The 20097-nt window shown below is 42.4% G+C and overlaps 1 protein-coding gene across 2 annotated transcripts in view; it reads right to left on the bottom strand.

The window, feature by feature from the left end:
• The window catches only part of CRY1 (cryptochrome circadian regulator 1), a 78035-nt gene that overhangs the window by 15124 nt on the left and 42814 nt on the right, over positions 1–20097 (bottom strand). For both annotated transcript variants that reach the window (XM_030545086.1, XM_030545094.1), the window contains exons 2-7: positions 18706–18814; positions 15678–15820; positions 13904–14088; positions 7402–7490; positions 6828–6968; positions 6426–6737 (exon numbers count right to left, since the gene is read on the bottom strand). In XM_030545086.1, coding sequence (XP_030400946.1) covers positions 6426–6737; positions 6828–6968; positions 7402–7490; positions 13904–14088; positions 15678–15820; positions 18706–18814 — 979 coding nt within the window. The remainder of the gene's footprint in view (positions 1–6425; positions 6738–6827; positions 6969–7401; positions 7491–13903; positions 14089–15677; positions 15821–18705; positions 18815–20097) is intronic.

Genomic DNA, 20097 nt, shown 5'->3' with positions numbered 1-20097 from the left:
AATGTAAACAACCTCCACGTAGCAGCTTTGCATATCTCAATAAGGGCAATGTTTATAAAAAGCCATAGATGTAAATTACTGCTCTAGTAGAATGAGCTCTGGCCAGGCTAGGAATGGTGAAAGAAGCCCTTCTGTAACATTCTTAAATGCACTAATCTATCTAGACAGGAGGAATGAGAGAAATGACTTTACCTTTAAAGTTACCAGCATATGAAATAAATAAATATCTTGGAAGACTTAAAACTCTATAGAAAAACTCACACCACAGGAGTTTGAGACGCAAGATGTTGAGCCTATAAAAATTATGCAACTATGTAGTCTTTTACAGTTTGCTAAGCGGAAGCAGCACAGCAGAAAAAAGCAAAAGCAACTCACCGACTTTTTAAAGAAAAAGTAAACTAGTTTATTGTAATGTCTACTTTAAATCTCTAATAAAGCAACACTTTTTTCCCTCATTTACTGTTTCCTTCAAGTAGGAGCTTATTTTCTAAGGTTTTCTATACTTTATGGATGTGAAGGTAATCAGTGCTACAAAAATTTCTATATCCATTTTTATATATATACACAGTACATAATTTTCTCCATGGCATTCCATACGTGAAGATGGAAGTTCACGGCGCTTGAAAGCAGACAATCAAAACAAAGTACACAAAGCATTTAACCAAATTCATTAAAATCACTTCATTTCAAAACGCAATTTCCACTGACGCCCGTGGTGAGTAATGTATCTTGTAGACTTGTTTTTTGCGACAGTTCCAAGTTTTGATGCTATCGTTAGCCCACTATAAACCTACAAATACACAACTACATATACCTGTACTGAAATTTCGGTCACAAAAATATAATTTCATTTTAACGTGGTCCCCGCTATAACCCGGTACTTGGCATGGATCCCAAATCCCGCGTTTTAGCAAGAGTCCAGTGTATTGTTTCTGAAATTTGATAAATGCAGATGTCCTTCTACAATAAGGAGGTAGTAACCCCCAGAGCTGGCTCTACTGTTTTTGCCGCCCCAAGCAGCGTTCTGAATTGCCACCGCTAATGGCGGGGGCAGTCCGTGCACCGTTAGGACGGCATGCGCATTTCTGCGGTGGCGGCAATTCGGCAGCAGCTTCTCTCCTCAGCCGGAAGACAGAAGCTGCACTGCCACGCACAGCTGAACATAGAAGCTGCTGCCAAATTGATGCCGCCACGGAAACACGTGTGCCACCCTGTACATGAGTGTGGCCGGGGCTCGACCCTCTCTGAGGGGATGAGGGGAGCCACGCTGGCCCACTACGCACCGGTGGATCCGGGAAATTAGCCCGGCAGTCCTCGTGACAATCGCCTGCCCTGTGGGGCAAGGGGCTCAGGCCCTTGGGCAGGGCTGAGCAACAATAACAGTTTAAGGCCCGGCCCCAGGTCAGGGCGGGGCAGCAAACAGTGGCTTCGGCCTCGTCAGGCCAGGAAGAGGGGGAGTCTGCCACCCTGGACTGGAGTGGCAGGGGGGACGCAGGCCCTCCCACTCCACTGCGTCCCAGCCTGGGGCTCTAGCAGAGGCCAATGACCCGCTGCTCAGTTAGTGGGGATCCTGGCTGCAACACACTGACATAGGCTGCCCCGGGGCTACTTCCGAACGCCACCTCAGGACCTACCTGGGCCCTAACATCGGCCTCTGCAGGGTCCATGAGCATGGTCTTGTCGCGGCTGGGGCTGGGTGGTAGGTCCAGCAACTCCTCCGGATAGTCTGGCCAGGGCAGCTCCGAGGGCTCCTCCGGGTAGCAGGCGCAGGGAAACTCTAGGGGCTCCACCGGGTAGCGGGCATGGGGGAGCTCCGACCAGTTGAGGCGGCCGGCCTGGGCTGCAGGAGTTTCCCAGTCTCGAGCTCCCTACGGGAAGTCTGCTCTCTCTGGCTGCTGGGGCCTGACTGAGCTCTGAGGGCCGGCCTTTATAGTTCTGGGTCGGCGTCTGACCCTTTGAGGGGTGGGCTCAGAGTTCCTTAGCCCCGCCCACTCTGGCCTCCGTCTGGGCTCTTCCTCCTCTGGGCCGGAGGGGAGCCACACTGCCTCACTACATGCCCTAACAGCCCACGGACTGCCCCCACTGTCCACGGTGGCAATTCGGCACGCTGCTTGGAGGCACACACACCCTGACTGCCTCCCCTTGCAGACTGCCGCTCCAAGCACCTGCTTGGAATGCTGGTGCCTGGAGCCGGCCCCGGTAACCCCATAGATCTCGCAGTGGAGAGTGTGTCCATTTTCTCCAGCACTTCAGCAGTTTTTGAACTGAACAGCCCGTTTCCTTCAAAAGGTAAACCCTTAATTTTTGTCTTTGTTTCCACAGGCAAAGATGAAGATCATGTATATCTGTGGAGAGCTACTGCTGATGCCATAGCTCTTGTAGCGGTGTCACAAACATCAAACAATGCCCAAAGGGCATGTTTTGCCACATTCTGGCTCTTCTTAATGAGAGCGGTTGTTAAGCTTCTCTGATCCTCTGAGAGGTTCTTGGTTAACACTGAGATCTTCTCCCAGAAGTTAAATTAATATTTGGCCATTACTGCTTGATAATTGGCCACATGCATGTTTAAAGAAGCTGGCAAAAATAATTTTCTCCCTGGAGAGTCCATCCAACTTTTTTCCCCTCTCTGTCTTAAGGAGCTGAAGAAGTCAAACATTGACCTGATCTGGATCACTGAACTTACTGCTACCACTAGTGAATTAGGCTGAGGGTGCACATGAAAATAGGAGAACCCTTCATTGGGACCTGACATAATTTATCTGCCTGTTTTTAAGCTCAGTGATGAAAATGTATTGGACCAGAGATATTTTTATAGATGGTAGAGATCTTCCAAAATGAGCAATGAGATCTTACTCTTTACAACAGAGCCCAAAATGTCAAAATCTGGATGCGTGGTTTCTTCCTAAGCTACTGATGGTAATTTTAAACTTGATACCACCCTATCCATTAGCTCATGAAATTAAAATCACATCCTCAGGAGATAATGTTGCAATTACACCCACATTTTCATCAGGCGATGAGCCACTGTCCAGGCTACATATCTTGTTGTTGAAATTTCTGTAGAGGAGATGTTCTCTGATGCTCTTCATCAAATAGTGTCTCCTGTAGCAAGGATGGAGAAAATTCTGTAGGTGTCAGACCCAGGCCCCTCGGTCCTGGTGAAAGATGAACCAGGACTGAAGATTCATGCTTCATAAAGTGACAGTAGTAAGCTAAGGTTGACCAATATGGCTAATGACTCCAAGGCCATATAGGGCAATCCTGCTGGTCACTCCAATCCTTCATTATATCCTTTGTTCAGAATATAAGGTGCCAAGAATGGAAATTCTGATCTGAAAATGATCAGATCCCAGGTATGCTCGTGGGATCTGGCTCTACATCTGTGGATCCAATATTGAAGCAGCAAGTGAAGTGACCATGATAGGCATCTGGGTCATGTAAAGTAGTGACAAGCCCCTTCTTAACGATCCAGTTGAGGGTCTTAGATTGTGGAACAGATGCTGGAGATTTTCTGCATTTAGTATCCCATCTCAGTCTCTTATCAGGAGAGTCATGAGAAAGTCGGAAACCAGTTCCACAAAATAACGCATTAATTTGAGTCATATCAGAGGGTTTAGAATTGGTCAAATCCACCAATCTGGAACTGGAACTTAGTGCCAGGACCAATCCCTTTCCTTTTTCTTTGCCAGCCCAAGATGTGAATGTGCTATAGATGGGTAATGGCTCCCTCCAAAACATTTTAAAACACTGAACCTGCAGGTCAGATACCAGGAAGACCTCTGGGCAAAACACGCACTGCTTGAACCTGTGTTTCTTCACACTGGATCAACCATACTGAAAAATAAAGCTTTTCCTTAAATCCACGATCTAATCTAAATCTAACCTAATTTATAGGTTACAGTAAAAACTAACTATAGACTACTAACTATAAAACTATTAACTAACAACATTACACTAAGATATAGGCAATAAGTATCAGGGGATCATGAGATCTGTTGGTTCACATTCTTTTAGTGCTGCAGCTGGAAAGAAATGGAGGTCCAATAGTGTCACAACCTCTTTACATCTCACCCTCAGAACATACTTGAGCACCAGATGCGGTGTGCGGGAGAGTGTGGGTGCCTAATTGGCACTTCTACTAGAAGATTCTACTGTCCTGCTGCACCAGTCCCAAGAGAGGGACTACATAGTTGTAGAGGACACAAAGTAGAATTTCAAATTTCCAGTGCTTTCTATAGAGAAAGCCCATCTGATTAAGCCTAATTTGCATAAAACAAGCTCCCTGCTTAGATGCATCATTAAGATTGTTGTCTGAAAGAGAGAGAATCTTATTCCTTGAAGGAAAATACTAAAATAGTGAAAAGGTTTTCTAAAGTTGCTTTGAAAGTTTCTTTTCAATACATATATTCTTATTTAGCACACATTTTAAAAGTATTCATGAGTAGTTACTTTTCCTTTAAAAAACTTAATCACAAGATGTTCTATATAACTAACAAACAAACAAACAATCTAATTCCCTTCCCAGGACAATACTAAACCACAAATATTAATGTGACCCATGACTAGAATTAACATGTTCTGCTAGAAATCAGAAATAAAATAGTAATGTTTAATACACAGCAAAAAAGTATGTGTGGGAGGGTAGGGATTATTAGGTCTCTTCTTGCTAAACTTGCATTTAATACTTCATTCCAAATTCACTATTAGAACACTTCAGAAAGCTAAAAAGTAGAGTTCAATCAGTATCAGTTAACAAGAGCTATTTAAACAAGATATTAAAAAAAACCCTATAAACCGTTACCTGAATACCTGCAACTCTGTCTTTTTATTAAAACAATTAGTTATGTATTTTCTCAAAAATATTTAGTTGAAATGCTTTTTAAGCATTTTTAAATTAAAGTGGCTACCAATCTAATAAGTTTAGAGATACAGAGTGGATGAGGTAATATCTTTTACTGGACCAGCTTCTGCTGGTGAGAGACAAAATGTAAGTACACAACTGGTCCACTAGATGCTCCCCTTCAAGCACACTTGCTAAGATTGTGTAACACACGACCTAGAATTAGCAGGAGAGATTCACTCTCACTGGTACAGAGAGGTATCATTTATTTCTTCTTGTACTACATAAATATGTTCCTCTCTACCTTGGGTTATTTACTCCAAGGGTAGGCTAAGTAATAACTGTAATACGCACAAACAAATGCACAAAGCTCTATGTTACAGGCATACGGATATACAATTTACACATGTATAAATTGCATAAGACAAGCTGCCTTAGGATTTTTCATGCAATTACTTGCATAACCAAGAGTGCTGTTTACATGTGAAACAGGAAGAAGGATGTGAACACAACTCAATGGTTAAAAAAAAGAATTAGAAGAGATATTATAAGTGAACTTACACCACCACCAGCAAATATATTAATGTTCAAGTTTCAAACAGTAAAAACTTTGTTTACAACTGTAATTAGTTTAAAAAATTGTAACCATATTTAGAAATTTAGTTTTATTATCTCAAACACAAACAAAAGCAAGGACTGAACAAAGAATGATGCAAACAATAACAATGAGACTGATACAACTTTGTACTCTGAATGGCCATGTCTCCAGTTTTAGGAAGATTTGGTACTACATCTCTACCTCGATATAACGCTGTCCTTGAGAGCCAAAAAATCTTACCGCGTTATAGATGAAACCGCGTTATATCAAACTTGCTTTGATCCACCGGAATACACAGCTCCGAGCTCCCAGAGTACTGCTTTACTGTGTTATACCTGAATTTGTGTTATATCGGGTTGCGTTATATCGAGGTAGAGGTGTAGTTAGTTAGTTAGTTAGTGTAGTTAGTTGGACTAATTAATAGCGATTACTCACAAATCATGTTGTCCAACATGCATGGGTCTGATACTGCCAGGTGCCGAGTGTCCTCAACAACTTACTTTTCCGCCCCCATCTCAATTCCCATCTTATTTTCTCTACTAATCTGAAAAGAAAAGGTGGGTCGCTTCTTTTTTGGAAGGGGGGCAGAGAGTATGTTTGGGAAAGAATTTCTATTAGCTGATGAATAATCTGTATTTATTCTTATCATAGAAATGTAAGGATGAAAGGGACCTCAAGAGGTCATATCCTCACTTCCCCCATATTCTATTTAGATTTTAAAAGAACCCATGGATTTAATAATTGCTGGCCTCAATTTTCAGACTGGGTTACCTAAAGTTAAGCACCAAAGATCATTTCTAGACATCTACAAAAGGGCATGCTATGCACCTGAAAGTTAGACCTCAACACTCCTACCAGAACTACATGGTTTAAATTTTTTGACCACAGTTTAAGCTTTAAAACCTACTTGGATGCATTTACCAATGGGTATCGTTTGTATTTCATTCTTATTATCCGCATCAGAAATTCATTAATGAAAAACTGTACCTTCATTCCTTCTTCCCAACTAATCCACAGGTCACCTCGAGTCAAGAAGCATGCCACAGCATGTCTGGCTAAATGGTGAATCCAGCCTTCCTGACGGAGCTGTGTCATAATTGCATCAATCCAAGGAAATCCTGTCCTGCCTTCTGCCCACTTGGCCAAAGCCTCGGGATTCCTATCCCATGGAATCTGAACACAGATGGGATTTCCCTCCATTTTATCAAAGCGTGGATTATTAGTAGCTGCTGTGTAGAAAAACTCACGCCACAGGAGTTGGCCATAAAGGGAGAGGGGAGGGGAACTGTTTTTCTTTACCTGAAAGGCAACACAAAAAGAAAACAAATTTTATTAGAATTTTTTTCACTTACATAAAAACACGATTATCTGACCAAGTTGAGTTCATACCTTTTTGTATAGGTCTGTTAACTTGAAATAAAAAAGGCGACATGACAGACAGCCAAACCGCAGATAGGGACTAAGCCCTGTGGGACTTGCAAGAAGGGAATTTGCATTCATTCGTGGTCTTTCAAAGTTTGCTACCCAAGCCTTAGAAAAAGAAAAACAAATTGGTAGAATACAGACTAGATGATCCACAGGCAGACAGGAAGATTATAAAGTTGAGTATGCAATTGAAACATAACTGATGATTAAGAAGTTATCTTTATAGTCACTTTTTGTGACTTTACTGAAGGTATCTCCACTGGAAAAGGGGTTCATATATTTTTCAAAACTACATGAGATGTTATCAAATCTTCTTCTAGTTGTTCAATTTTTATAAAAGTTGAAATTCTAAATTTTTATCGACTTGTAAAAATCATTACAAAAAATAAAATAGCTATTCAATCTGTATCAGGATATAGGTCTTTGTTGCAGTTTCCTGGAAATTCTGTTCTTCTTTTCCTCACACTTATTTGTAACAGTAATTAACCATGGTTTTCAAGAGGCCAATTTTTGCTTACATCAATGATCTGCAACATACCTTTCGTTCTAAGTGCCTTTCCAGTCGCGTGAGAGCTTCTGTTTCTCCACCTGGCCACACTGCTGAAGGCAAACCATCTGTATCAAAACCTGATGAGTGAATTAAAAGAAGAAAAAAAGATACATTTTTTAATACTGTAGCACAAAGAACCAGTAGTTATCCCTATTCTTGGAGAATAACTGTATCATGGTTTGAGAACATCACTGGATAGCAGAATACAGCTTTTAAAACAATGTTTGCCAAAGTGACAAGTCCTAGCAAACTACTTTAGAACACCATTTACCTGCAACTAGCTTAAATATGATTTTTATGCTCTATTATAAAAGGCAAGGGTGGAAAGATCTTACTTCAATTCCTTTCTACATTTCCCTTGGCATGGACAGTTTAAAAAAAATGAACAATTTCCATTTTTGTTTATAGTTTCGTTTTTGAGTTCTCAGCTCTGTAACATTTGGGATGGAAGAACTACCGAGATTTTTATTTTTCAAAGAGACAACCTTCTCCATTAGATTTTAAGAATGCATAACAAAAAACAGCCAAAATGGAAACAGCTCGTTTTGAAAATTTTTAAATTTGGAACTAAAATTTACAGAGACAAGTCTTTATATTCTCCATGTCACTGAAGGTAATCTGCTGTAAGAGATATTTAGGTCAGATATTCGATATTAGGAAAAACGTTCCAACTGTCAAGATAGTTAAGCACTGGAATAGGCTTCTCAGGAAAGTTGTGAAATCCTTGTCATAGGAGGTTTTTAAGAACAGGTTTACTTGGTCCTGCCTCAGCACAGGGGGCTGGACTAGATGGCCTCTTGAGGTCCCTTCCAACTCTATAGTTCTATTACTCTATTCCAGGGGTAGGCAACCTATGGCATGTGTGCCAAAGGCGGCACACAAGCTGATTTTCAGTGGCACTCACACTGCCCAGGTCCTGGCCACTGATCCGGGAGACTCTACATTTTAATTTAATTTTAAATGAAGCTTCTTAAACATTTTTAAAAACTTTATTTACTTTACATGTTTAGTTATATTATTATAGACTTTTAGAAAGAGACCTTCCAAAAACGTTAAAATATATTACTGGCACGCAAAACCTTAAATTAGAGTGAATAAATGAAGACTTGGCACACTGCTTCTGAAAGGCTGCTGAACCCTGTTCTATTCTATTGAAAAACTGAGTGCCTGGGAGCAGAACAGAGAACCAGGAACTAACTCAGGGTATGTCTACATCTAAAATTTTGCAGCGCTGGTAGTTACAGCTGTATTAGTACAGCTGTATAGGGCCAGCGCTGCAGAGTGGCCACACTTACAGCAACCAGCGCTGCAAGTGGTGTTAGATGTGGCCACACTGCAGCGCTGTTGGGCGGCTTCAAGGGGGGGTTCGGGGAACGGGAGAGCAAACCGGGAAAGGAGACCCGCTTCGCCGCGGTTTGCTCTCGCGTTCCCCGAACCCCTCTGCAAACCGCAGGGAAGGAGACCAGCTTGCTCGGGGTTCGGGGAACGAGAGAGCAAACCGGGAAAGGAGACCCGCTTCGCCGCGGTTTGCTCTCGCGTTCCCGAACCCCCTGCAAACCGCAGGGAAGGAGACCTGCTTGCTCGGGGTTCCGGGAACGAGAGAGCAAACCGGGAAAGGAGACCCGCTTCGCCGCGGTTTGCTCTCGCGTTCCCGAACCCCCTGCAAACCGCAGGGAAGGAGACCTGCTTGCTCGGGGAACGGGAGAGCAAACCGCGGCGAAGCTGGTCTCCTTTCCCGGTTTGCTCTCGCGTTCCCGGAGCCACCCAGCAAACCGCAGGGAAGGAGACCTGCTTGCTCGGGGCTCCGGGAACTAGAGAGCAAACCGGGAAAGGAGACCCGCTTCGCCGCGGTTTGCTCTCGCGTTCCCGGAGCCACCCAGCAAACCGCAGGGAAGGAGACCTGCTTGCTCGGGGAACGGGAGGGCAAACCGCGGCGAAGCTGGTCTCCTTTCCCGGTTTGCTCTCGCGTTCCCGAACCCCCCTGCAAACCGCAGGGAAGGAGACCTGCTTGCTCGGGGTTCCGGGAACGCGAGAGCAAGCTGGGGAAGGAGACCAGCTTGATTACCAGAGGCTTCCTCCTTCCACGGAGGTCAAGAAAAGCGCTGGTAAGTGTTTACATTGGATTACCAGCGCTGGATCACCAGCGCTGGATCCTCTACACCCGAGACAAAACGGGAGTACGGCCAGCGCTGCAAACAGGGAGTTGCAGCGCTGGTGATGCCCTGCAGATGTGTACACCTTCAAAGTTGCAGCACTGTAACTCCTTCACCAGCGCTGCAACTTTCTGATGTAGACAAGCCCTCAGTAACCAATGAGAAGGATATGCTGCATAACCCAGGGAGGCAGTAATAAGTGCAGTAGTGTCACTGAAGTAAATGCTTACGAGTTTTGTTAGATTGGGCCTTTAATCTGCAATTTTTGAAAGGGACGAGGTTAACTTGAAAATTTGTATGACAATTCTATACCTGCTATAGTGATAAATTACACTCAAGAATACTGTGACAAGAAGCTAGTAATTCCTCTCCCCCCGCAGAGATTGAAAAGACATTTGTTAGAGGAGCAGAAAAATCCTTATAAAAATGTTTTTAAATGATTTGTAAGGGTCCAGACATATTTAAAAGGTGTTCCAGGAGAAACTGATGGTGAATATCAAAAAGTTCAATTTGTCAGTATCTCTTTGATTCATCATGCTATGTTTAGCCTGATATGTTTTCATATGTGCACTTGTGTTTGCCAGATTCAAACAACAATGGTAATTAAACAGATCATTACTGTGAACAATATTATGTAAAAAGTGATCTGCATAGTTGTTACTAAGTGTTTAATTATATACTAAATTGATCAAATACATGTTTTACTTTTTTTTTTTTCTTAGACCCAAGGTGTGTGATTTGAATTGAACTGGACTAGACAGAGCAGTGGAGGTGTGACAAGATTTTTCCAGACACCTCTGGTGACAACCTGGAGGCAAAGTCATATTTGCTTGTGTTTAATGGAAGTGACTGAAGATTAAATACATTACAAACAGAGTGAGGATAAAGGAGTCTTTTTATTATTTTATTTCATTTACTTTATCATAATGTCTTGTGTAACTTTGCAGAAATAGGTTTTCAGCACAGTTTTGTATGAACACAAGGTACTATCCTGAAGCACAGAGATAGGGAAGGTGTTCAATGCAAAAGAGGAGCTGTAAGTATATAAGCAGGAGTGTTGTAAGAAAGACATGCTCTACTCCGTGCTGATTAGACCTCAACTGGAGTATTGTGCCCAGTTCTGAGCACCACATTTCAGGAAAGGTGTGCACAAATTGGAGAAAGTCCAGAGAAGAGCAACAAAAAATGATTAAGGATCTAGAAAACCATGACCTAAGACAGAAGATTGAAAAAACTGGGTTTGTTTAGTCTGGAAAAGAGAAGACTGAGGCTTGGTCTATACTACGCGTTTAAACCGATTTTAGCAGCGTTAAACTGATTTAACGCTGTACCCATCCACACTACGAGGCCCTTTATATCGATATAAAGGGCTCTTTAAATCAGTTTCTGTACTCCTCCCCGATGAGAGGAGTAGCGCTAAAATCGGTATTACCATATCGGATTAGGGTTAGTGTGGCCGCAAATCAATGGTATTGGCCTCCGGGTGGTATCCCACAGTGCACCACTGTGACCGCTCTGGACAGCAATCTCAGCTCGGATGCAGTGGCCAGGTAAACAGGAAAAGCCCCGCGAAATTTTGATTTTCATTTCCTGTTTGCCCAGCGTGGAGCTCTGATCAGCACGGGTGGCAATGCAGTCCCAAATCCAAAAAGAGCTCCAGCAGGGACCGTACGGGAGATACTGGATCTGATCGCTGTATGGGGAAACATCTGTTCTATCAGAGCTCCGTTACAGAAGACGAAATGCCAAAGCATTTCAAAAAAAAAATTCTACAGGCTACACAGTGCTGTGTGACAAGTGTAATGGGAAGCCTGGGATTCAAATGGACGCTCATGGAGGGAGGGAGGGGGTACTGAGGACTCCAGCTATCCCACAGTCCCCAGCAGTCTCCGAAAAGTATTTGCATTCTTGGCTGAGCTCCCAATGCCTGAAGGTTCAAACACATTGTCTGGCGTGGTTCAGGGAATAGCTCATCAATTTACCCTCCCCCCACGTGAAAGAAAAGGGAAAGAAATCGTTTCTTGACTTCTTCCAATTTCACCCTATGTCTACTGAATGCTGCTGGTAGACACAATGCTGTAGTAGGGAAGAGCAGTATCCACTCCTCTCCCCTCCCTGGTGGCAGATGGTACATGCTTGAAAACTGCTGAATACTCCTGGCTGGCCTCAGGGGCGCCTGGGTAAAAATAGGAATGATTCCTGGTCATTCCCAGTAGATGGGACAGAACGGGTGGTAACGCTCCTCATCATAGCCACTGGGGGCTGAGCTCCATCAGCCCCCTCCCTTTCCTGTGTAAAGAAAAGATTCTGTCCTGCCTGGACTATCATAGCAGCGACATGCTGGGCTCCTCTCCCCCGCACCGCTTAATGTCCTGCCTGGACTGTCATAGCACAGGGAGGCTGCCTCCCCCTCATTTTATCTCACTAACAAGTCACTGTTTCTTATTCCTACATTCTTTATAACTTCATGACACAAATGGGGCGGGGACACTGCCACAGTAGCCCAGGAAGGTTGGGGGAGGAGGGAAGCAACGGGTAGGGTTGTTGCAGGGGCACCCCCCGTGAATGGCATGTAGCTCAACATTTCTGCGGGATCTGACACGGAGCAGCTGCGCTCTCTGATACACTGCTTCTCTAGTACACTTGCCCCAAATTCTAGGCAGGACTGAGTCTATTTTTAGAAACCATAAAGGAACGATTGACTCGGGGAGTCATTCCCAGTTTTGCTTCTGCGCCCCCGGCTGATCTCAGCCAGGGGCACCCATGATAGCAGCAGACGGTATAGAAGGAAGATAACCGTCATCTCATTGCCAAATTACATGGGCAGCAGACGGTACAGAACGACTGGTAACCATCTCTGCTATCATGCAAAAGCAAATGAATGCTGCTGTGTAGCGCTGGAGTATCGCCTTTGTCCGCAGCATCCAGTACAGATATGGTGACTGTAAAAAAAAAAAAAGCTGAACGGGCTCCATGGTTGCCGTGCTATGGTGTCTGTCAGGGCAATCCAGGGATAAAGGGCGCGAAATAATTGTCTGCTGTTACTTTTCCGGAGGAAGGAATGACTGACGACATTTACCCAGAACCACCCGCGACAATGATTTTTGCCCCATCAGCCCCTGGCCTCTCAACCCAGAATTCTAAGGGGCAGGGGAGACTGCGGGAACTATGGGATAGCTACAGAATAGCTACCCACAGTGCAATGCTCCGGAAATCGACACTAGCCTCGGACCATGGACACACACCGCCAAATTAATGTGCTTAGTGTGGCCGCGTGCACTTGACTTTATACAATCTGTTTTATAAAACCGGTTTATGTAAAATCGGAATTATCCCGTAGCGTAGACGTACTCTGAGAGGGGACATGATAGCAGTTTTCAGGTATCTAAAAGGGTGTCATCAGGGGGAGGGAGAAAACTTGTTCACCTTAGCCTCTAATGATAGAACAAGAACTGCAGCAAGGGAGATTTAGGTTGGACATTAGGAAAAAGTTCCTAACTGTCAGGGTAGTTAAACACTGGAATAAATTGCCTAGGGAGGTTGTGGAATCTCCATCTCTGGAGATATTTAAGAGTAGGTTAGATAAATGTCTATCAGAGATGTCTAGACAGTATTTGGTCCTGCCATGAGGACTGGACTCAATGACCTCTCGAGGTCCCTTCCAGTCCTAGAGTCTATGAATATATAAGTACATAAAAGTTTGTTACGAGGAGGGAGAAAAATTGTTGTTCTTAACCTCTGAGGATAGGTTAAGAAGCAATGGGCTTAAATTACAGCAAGGGAGGTTTAGGTTGGACATTAGGAAAAACTTCCCATCAGGGTGGTTGAGCTCTGGAATAAATTGCTTAGGGAGGTTGTGGAATTGCCATCATTGAAGGTTTTTAAAAGCAGGTTAGAGAAACCTGTCAGGAATGGTTCAGATAATACTTAGTCCTGCCATGAATACAGCGGACTGATCTAGATGATCTCTCGAGGTCCCTTCCAGTCCTATGATTCTAAGCATATTAGCCAGTACAGTGTTTTCAAACAAGTGTACTCTGATATCATGGAAAGATGGTTATGCTGCAGGAGGCCAAAAAATATAGGGTTTTACCTATCCATCTAGCCTCGTAAAAATAAAAAATAATAATAATAAAAAATAAGTCTTGAAGTCACTTGTTCAGGCTTTCCACCTATGCTTTAGGTTGATCTGATATCAGCAGTTTTAGTTTATTTATGAAGCTTAAGCGTAAAAGTCACCTGAACAAGACTGAAATAACCATGTAGGACATTTTATAAGTAATACTGAAAATGTGTCTAACACAGTGCAATGAACGAATACAAGTCTTATAACATACCTAGCTCTTCTAGTGACGGAACACCATATTTCTCATCATGGTCATCAGAAACTGGAGTAGTGCACTTTTCCATTACTTCTGCAGTGATGGTTTCCACTGGCATCTCCAGGGGTTCCATTCTACTGATTAAAGTCTGAAATCTTTTATAGGTAAGAGGTGGCTGGCCCCCATTTAATTCTATAATCCTGTGTTCAAAACACATAAATTCCTGCATTTAATACCAGTGCATATTACAATTTTTATATATTATACACACACAATTTGTCCTTACCTGCAATTTGAATTCTGTTTACACACACACACACACACACACACACCCCTAGAACCTTAATTATACCACTCCAATCCCACTAGGGAGACAGAAGAACTTAATTGCATAACAAAGTGATTACTATTCTAGCTTTCTGGGTTTAAAAAAAAAAAAAAAAAACCTCTCCGCAGTGGACAAATAACGAATAAACAAATAAATATATACACATCCTCAAACAGATTACAGATATCAGTAAAAATAAAGTTATTGCAAAGACATACATACAAGCCACCAATTAAAAGCTTTAAAACTGCAATTTGGAAGAAAAAAAGATTACTGTGGTATTCCCATGGAATAATATGGTAACTTTACTTAGGCAAAAAATGAAGATCTAATGCTTTTAATGGCAACCACTCTACATGCATGCACATACCCCACCCTGCTTCTATACTCCACTTTTTCCTCAAAAGAATAATTTGTTTTGGATATACCCAAAACTCCAGAGAACACTGAAGCAGAATTTAAAAAAAACAACCCTAATATTGTGGCATAGAATGGTAAAACCATGTTGTGCAGAGGGAGCAGCAATTTCTTTCTTTCTTTCTTTTTTTTTTTTTAACTACTTCATTAATTTGTTCTCCCCACCCACTGATGAAAGGTCAACCCCTGGGTTCCAAACAGTGGGAAAAAATATATAAATGTGAGAGATTTTAAATAAATTACTTTTAAATCAGCTATAATAGTATAAAACTGGAAATTATAACATGGTTAATAAATTTATCGAAATCTCAATGGGACCAATACTTTACATTTTGTGGATTATGTATGTATGTATGTATAATAGGAATCTAGTACTAATCCATTAAAAACAGTGGTCTGTAGAAAAATATAAATGACATCGTGCAAGGCAAGATGATGATATCAAGCAATCCCCAATAACTTTCTAGATACATAAATGAAAGAAAGGGAGTGTTTGAAAAATGTTCCATTCAGAACTAGCCCACTAGAAACAGTTAAGGACTTTAAACTTCTTGACATATTTGCATACTGAAGACTGCACTAATTTGAAGCAAGGGTACTGATCTTGACCATTAGTATTCTTAGCAGGTTCTTTATCACCCTGATGGTATGGAATGGTAGAACTGTTAAAAACTGGTATTTATTTAACTATATCCAAAATCTAAAATTTAAATAAAATGATAAATCCTATGTAAAGCGAATTATAGGCACTAACGCACCATATCCACCCAAAAAATATGCAGCCATTTTTATAGACCGATTATGGCATATTTTATTAAAGGACTGATATGTTGGCTTCCTTGACCCATTTTGGAGTTCAAAACTCTACTTTGTATTGAAATAAGATGTCATTATTTCACTAGGGGGTGTAAGGAGGAGGAATGAAACCTGACTAAGCTTACAGTAAAGAAGACTGCAACTGTGCATTGCAGTTTCTGTGCAAAACAATGACTGAATGCTGCATAAAAAACACAGATCTGTGAACTTACGACAGTGGTAACTTACTTGTCTAAGTCATATAATGTATGCGAAATTCGTACAATGACCTCCACTCCGGCTTCACTAGCCAGCTTCTTAATTGCTGCATCCCTCTCCTTCCCAAATGGCTCAGAATCATATTCAATAGAAAGTTTTGCAATGTTCCATTCCTGAAATTCAGGAAAAAAGTGTTAGTTAGAAACACCAGTTGCCGGGGGGTGGAGGGGAAGAGACACTTATTCCTCCACACCTAATTAGATAATAATCCAGTCTTGCACATCAGAAAAAGTCAAAAATCTTAAAAGAAGCAGTAGCAAAGATAAACTAAAAACCAGGCCTCCCTCTAGTCATTATTCAACACTACCTTCTCAGAGAATAAATGCTGCCCTTTAAGCATTCCTGTCAGTTTTAACTGCATGGGAAGCTAAATTCTCAGAGAGAATTAATCCAAAAATGATCAAAGTGACTTTTAAAAAATTATCTCAAAAGAAAAGAGAAAACCAAGATGCAGTTTTATAGCCTCACAGCCTGAATCACCTGATATGGGCCAGCCACAGTTGTTTTACTGCGCAGCAGACATACTTTTGATGGACTCCCAGGGTATCCCACAGGCCTACTTTCTTTGTTCCCTAGACAGTTTTCCCACACTGCACCACAAACAAAGGACTAGAGTGAACACATTTTGGAAGGGCACTAGGAAGTCTGGGATACGGGTGATTGGATGCGGGTCCGCATGATGCAACGTAGAGACTGGAACCAGGGTTCAACAATTCCTAACCTGGGGTTACAAATGAGTATAGAGGCTCAAGCCCTAGGTTAACAAACTCAGGGTCTTCTAACCTGAGTTCTATTAAGCCTGCGCTTACATTGCAGCACAGACACAGTCTTAATAGTCTCTCTGAGAGGCCTCTACAGGAATCTTCCTCTAGAGAGTGTTTGTGCTGAGATAGCAGGGGCACTTCTGTTGACTGGAGACCAGCGTACAGCAGGACGAAGGATGGCAGGGAATGTTATATCGCAGGGGTGGCCAATCTGTGGCTCCGGAGCCACATGCGGCTCTTCAGAAGTTAATATGGTGCCTATACAAGGACCACGTCTCTGGGGCTGGAGCTACAGGCGCCACCTTTCCCATGTGCTGGGGCGTGCTCACTGCTCAACCCCTGGCTCTGCCACAAGCCCTGCTCCCACTCTACCTCTTCCTGTGCCCTCTCCTGAGCCTGCCATGCCCTTGCTCCTCCCCCTCCCCCCTAGAGCCTCCTGCATGCCACAAAACAGCTGATCGGCAGGCATGGGGAGTAGGGGGGAGGCGGCGGCACTGGGAGCAGGGGAGCTGCTGACATATTACCGTGGCTCTTTGGCAATGTACATTGGTAAATTCTGGCTCCTTCTCAGGCTCAGGTTGGCCACCCCTGTTCTATCGTGAGGAGTCTCCATTTAATTTTCCAGTTCTTCCTAACTCTGAATTTAAGTGCAAAGCAGAAGTTGCACTTTTAAGGGATGTGTGTTTCCCCGAGGCAACGGATACAGTGGGAATGCCCATTACTCACAAGGATGGCCTCCTGGAAAGTGTGGAAGCGTCTGAACCCTAATTAACCAGGAATACCCTCCCGTTGAGGTAAAAACCTTCCCAGAGGGAAAATAAAATAAAAAAGACCGAACGGATCTCATATAAACCAACTACCAGCTACCCTACACTAACTAAACTAACAACTAGGATAAGAAACATCTATAAGGCAAGCTCAAAGTGGACACTGCTGAAACTCCATCTCAGGCCAAAGTGAGCAAAAAAACACTGTAAAAAAATTCTCCTATTGAAGGCACATGTGCAGCTGAAGTGGAGAACTCATAAGGACAATACTCAAAGGAGGAGAACAAGCTTTCGAGCTTCTCAGAGCTCTTCCTCAGGTCTGGAGAAGTTAACCAGAGGATATGTCTACACTGGAATTTAACATCCACAGCTGGCCAGTGTCAGCTGACAGGGTCTCAGATCCTGGGCTCCAGCCCGAGCCCGAATAGCTACATTGGAGTTAAACAGCATCATAGCCTAAGCCCAATTCAGCTGACATGGGCCAGCCAGGAGTGTTTAATTGCAGGATAGACATACTCAGATGTCCAAGCTACATACAAGGAAGGGCAGATTGTTAAGCATAAGAGATTCACACACAATCCCTGGCAGGTTTGAATTGTTCAGTAATAAACTCCCCACACAAACTTAAAACATCTTCAACATAAATCCTTTTAGAGGCTAGGTGTCTAACTTTATCAAAATAAGTCAAGCAGTATCTAGCAGAATTAGCTTGACAGCTAGCAATTATAGCTTGATTCTATACAATTAGAAAAGTTATGATCCCCCAATTTTCAACTTTAAAGTTTATAAATTTAAGAGGAACAGTTTGAAATGTTGGATTCTTCCCCCCCACCCCAAAAAGATTCCAGACTCAATAAGATGAGACAGTGAGACACACAGTGGATAATGGGGGTGGAGGGCAGCCAGACTACCCTGAACCCACCCAAAAACCAACCAAAGAATTTAACCTCTATACAGGAATCTCATTATAGATTAGGGATGAATATAACATTTCTGTCCATGAACCCTGAACAATTTTCCCAGAATAAAAACTTCCTCTCTACTTCAGGGAGAATTGTCAAACTAGGAGGAAAGTTAGCAACAGCACAAAATTTTTATATACTTTGCAGGCTATTATGAGCTATATTTTATTTTACACAAAAAAGAGCAAAGTCAAAATCATTTCAATCAATTCATGCGAACATCAGTCAACAATGAAGCTGCTAAGCAAAAAACCCACACATTTCTTTAAATCTCTCTCTCTCAGAATAGGAGCCCAACTAAAATTCTCTAATCTTAAAAAGTAGTGAGGGATTCAAAGGTATTTAGGTAAGTAGTGATTTAAGTTAAAGTGCAACAGGACTCAAGTCTTCCCAGACAAAACTAGTTTGATGATTGAAAGCTAAAAACTTCTGAGTGGAGGCGAAACAGTGTATGAAAAGAAAAATGCTGCATTTGAATTAAAACACACTTCTGCCTAGAGCTTACCTTAAAGAGCCTGGGAAACACATCTGCTGGCTGTCCACGAATCACAAACAAACGAGAATTTAATTTTCGTAGATTGGCATCAAGATCTTCAAGACACTGAAGCAGAAATCTGTGGAGAAGAAGAAAGATCTTATTCCAAAGCAACATTTATCCTCCTGAAATAGTTCAAACACACATTTTCAGTTAGGAAAGGGGAAATAGGAAGGCGACTACAAGTGGATAGTCAAACAGAAATTACCAAGTTTCCAGGATTTTACAGAAGACCTGCGTTCATACATGCATATTCTTATCAAGGTTCAAATTATACATACTTATTTTGACTACAGTTGTTTATATTCACCAGATGTATTGTTCTACACTGAACTGAAAAAAATCTATCTGCAATGCAACTTCACTTTTCTGCATCATACATTTTAACTTTGGAATGTGCCGAAATGAATGCTAGTTATAATTTGGAGTGCAGTTTTTCAATAATGGAGGGACAGCAGAGGAGTGAGGAACAGGAGTCAATTAGTTGTTAGGAGTATAAACACTTTGTGTAGTAAGGCCTCATACAATACAGTAACCTAAAATGTGACTGAGTACTAGTATAGTTAAGGTCACACTAGATCACGGATGGCAACCTTTGGCACCCGGCCCACCAGGGTAAGCACCCTGGCAGGCTGGGCTGGTTTGTTTACCGGTTCACTGTCCCAGGCTAATGGGGGGGGGCAGGGCATGACGTGGGCCGAGGGATGTGCTGGCTGCCACTTCCTGCTGCCCCCATTGGCCTGGAGCAGCAAACCACGGCCAGTGGGAGCTGCGATCGGCCAAACCTGCAGATGTGGCGGGTAAACAAACTAGCCTGGCCTACCAGGGTGCTTACCCTGGCAGGCCACATGCCACAGGTTGCCAATCCCTGCACTAGATGATCATAACTTAAAAAAACAAAAACAAAACCAATAAAAATAGGATTTCTATGTACTAATTAAGATTTGTGGTTTCCTCTGGAAGCCACAAAATTTCATTGCCTTAGCTATCCACCCAGTAGGATTATTTAAACAAGACAAATGAAATAGCCAAACCATGAACCCAATAAATCAACCAAAAATGATCTCTAGTATGGCCAGTCTACAAGTTTTCCAAATGGAAATTATTTTAGTAAGTCTCTCCAAGTCCATAAAGCTTAAATGTGACATTCATTACTAGTACAATTAGTTACTACGAATTGGCAGTATAATTTTTTGGCATATAGCAGTTAATCTATGAAAATTAGGATATAACTGTTTTTAGATATTTAACAAGGAGCGTGGAGGATTAGTTAATGCTTATAAATTACTTCGTGAAATGTTATGCAAGTCTGAAGTATTCAAATATTGCAAGCATTACATACATCACTATCTCCCCACTCAT

Source organism: Gopherus evgoodei, chromosome 1, assembly GCF_007399415.2.
Source record: "Gopherus evgoodei ecotype Sinaloan lineage chromosome 1, rGopEvg1_v1.p, whole genome shotgun sequence".
Classification (NCBI taxonomy): Eukaryota; Metazoa; Chordata; order Testudines; family Testudinidae; genus Gopherus; species Gopherus evgoodei.
This window is presented reverse-complemented; position numbering and strand designations above follow the sequence as displayed.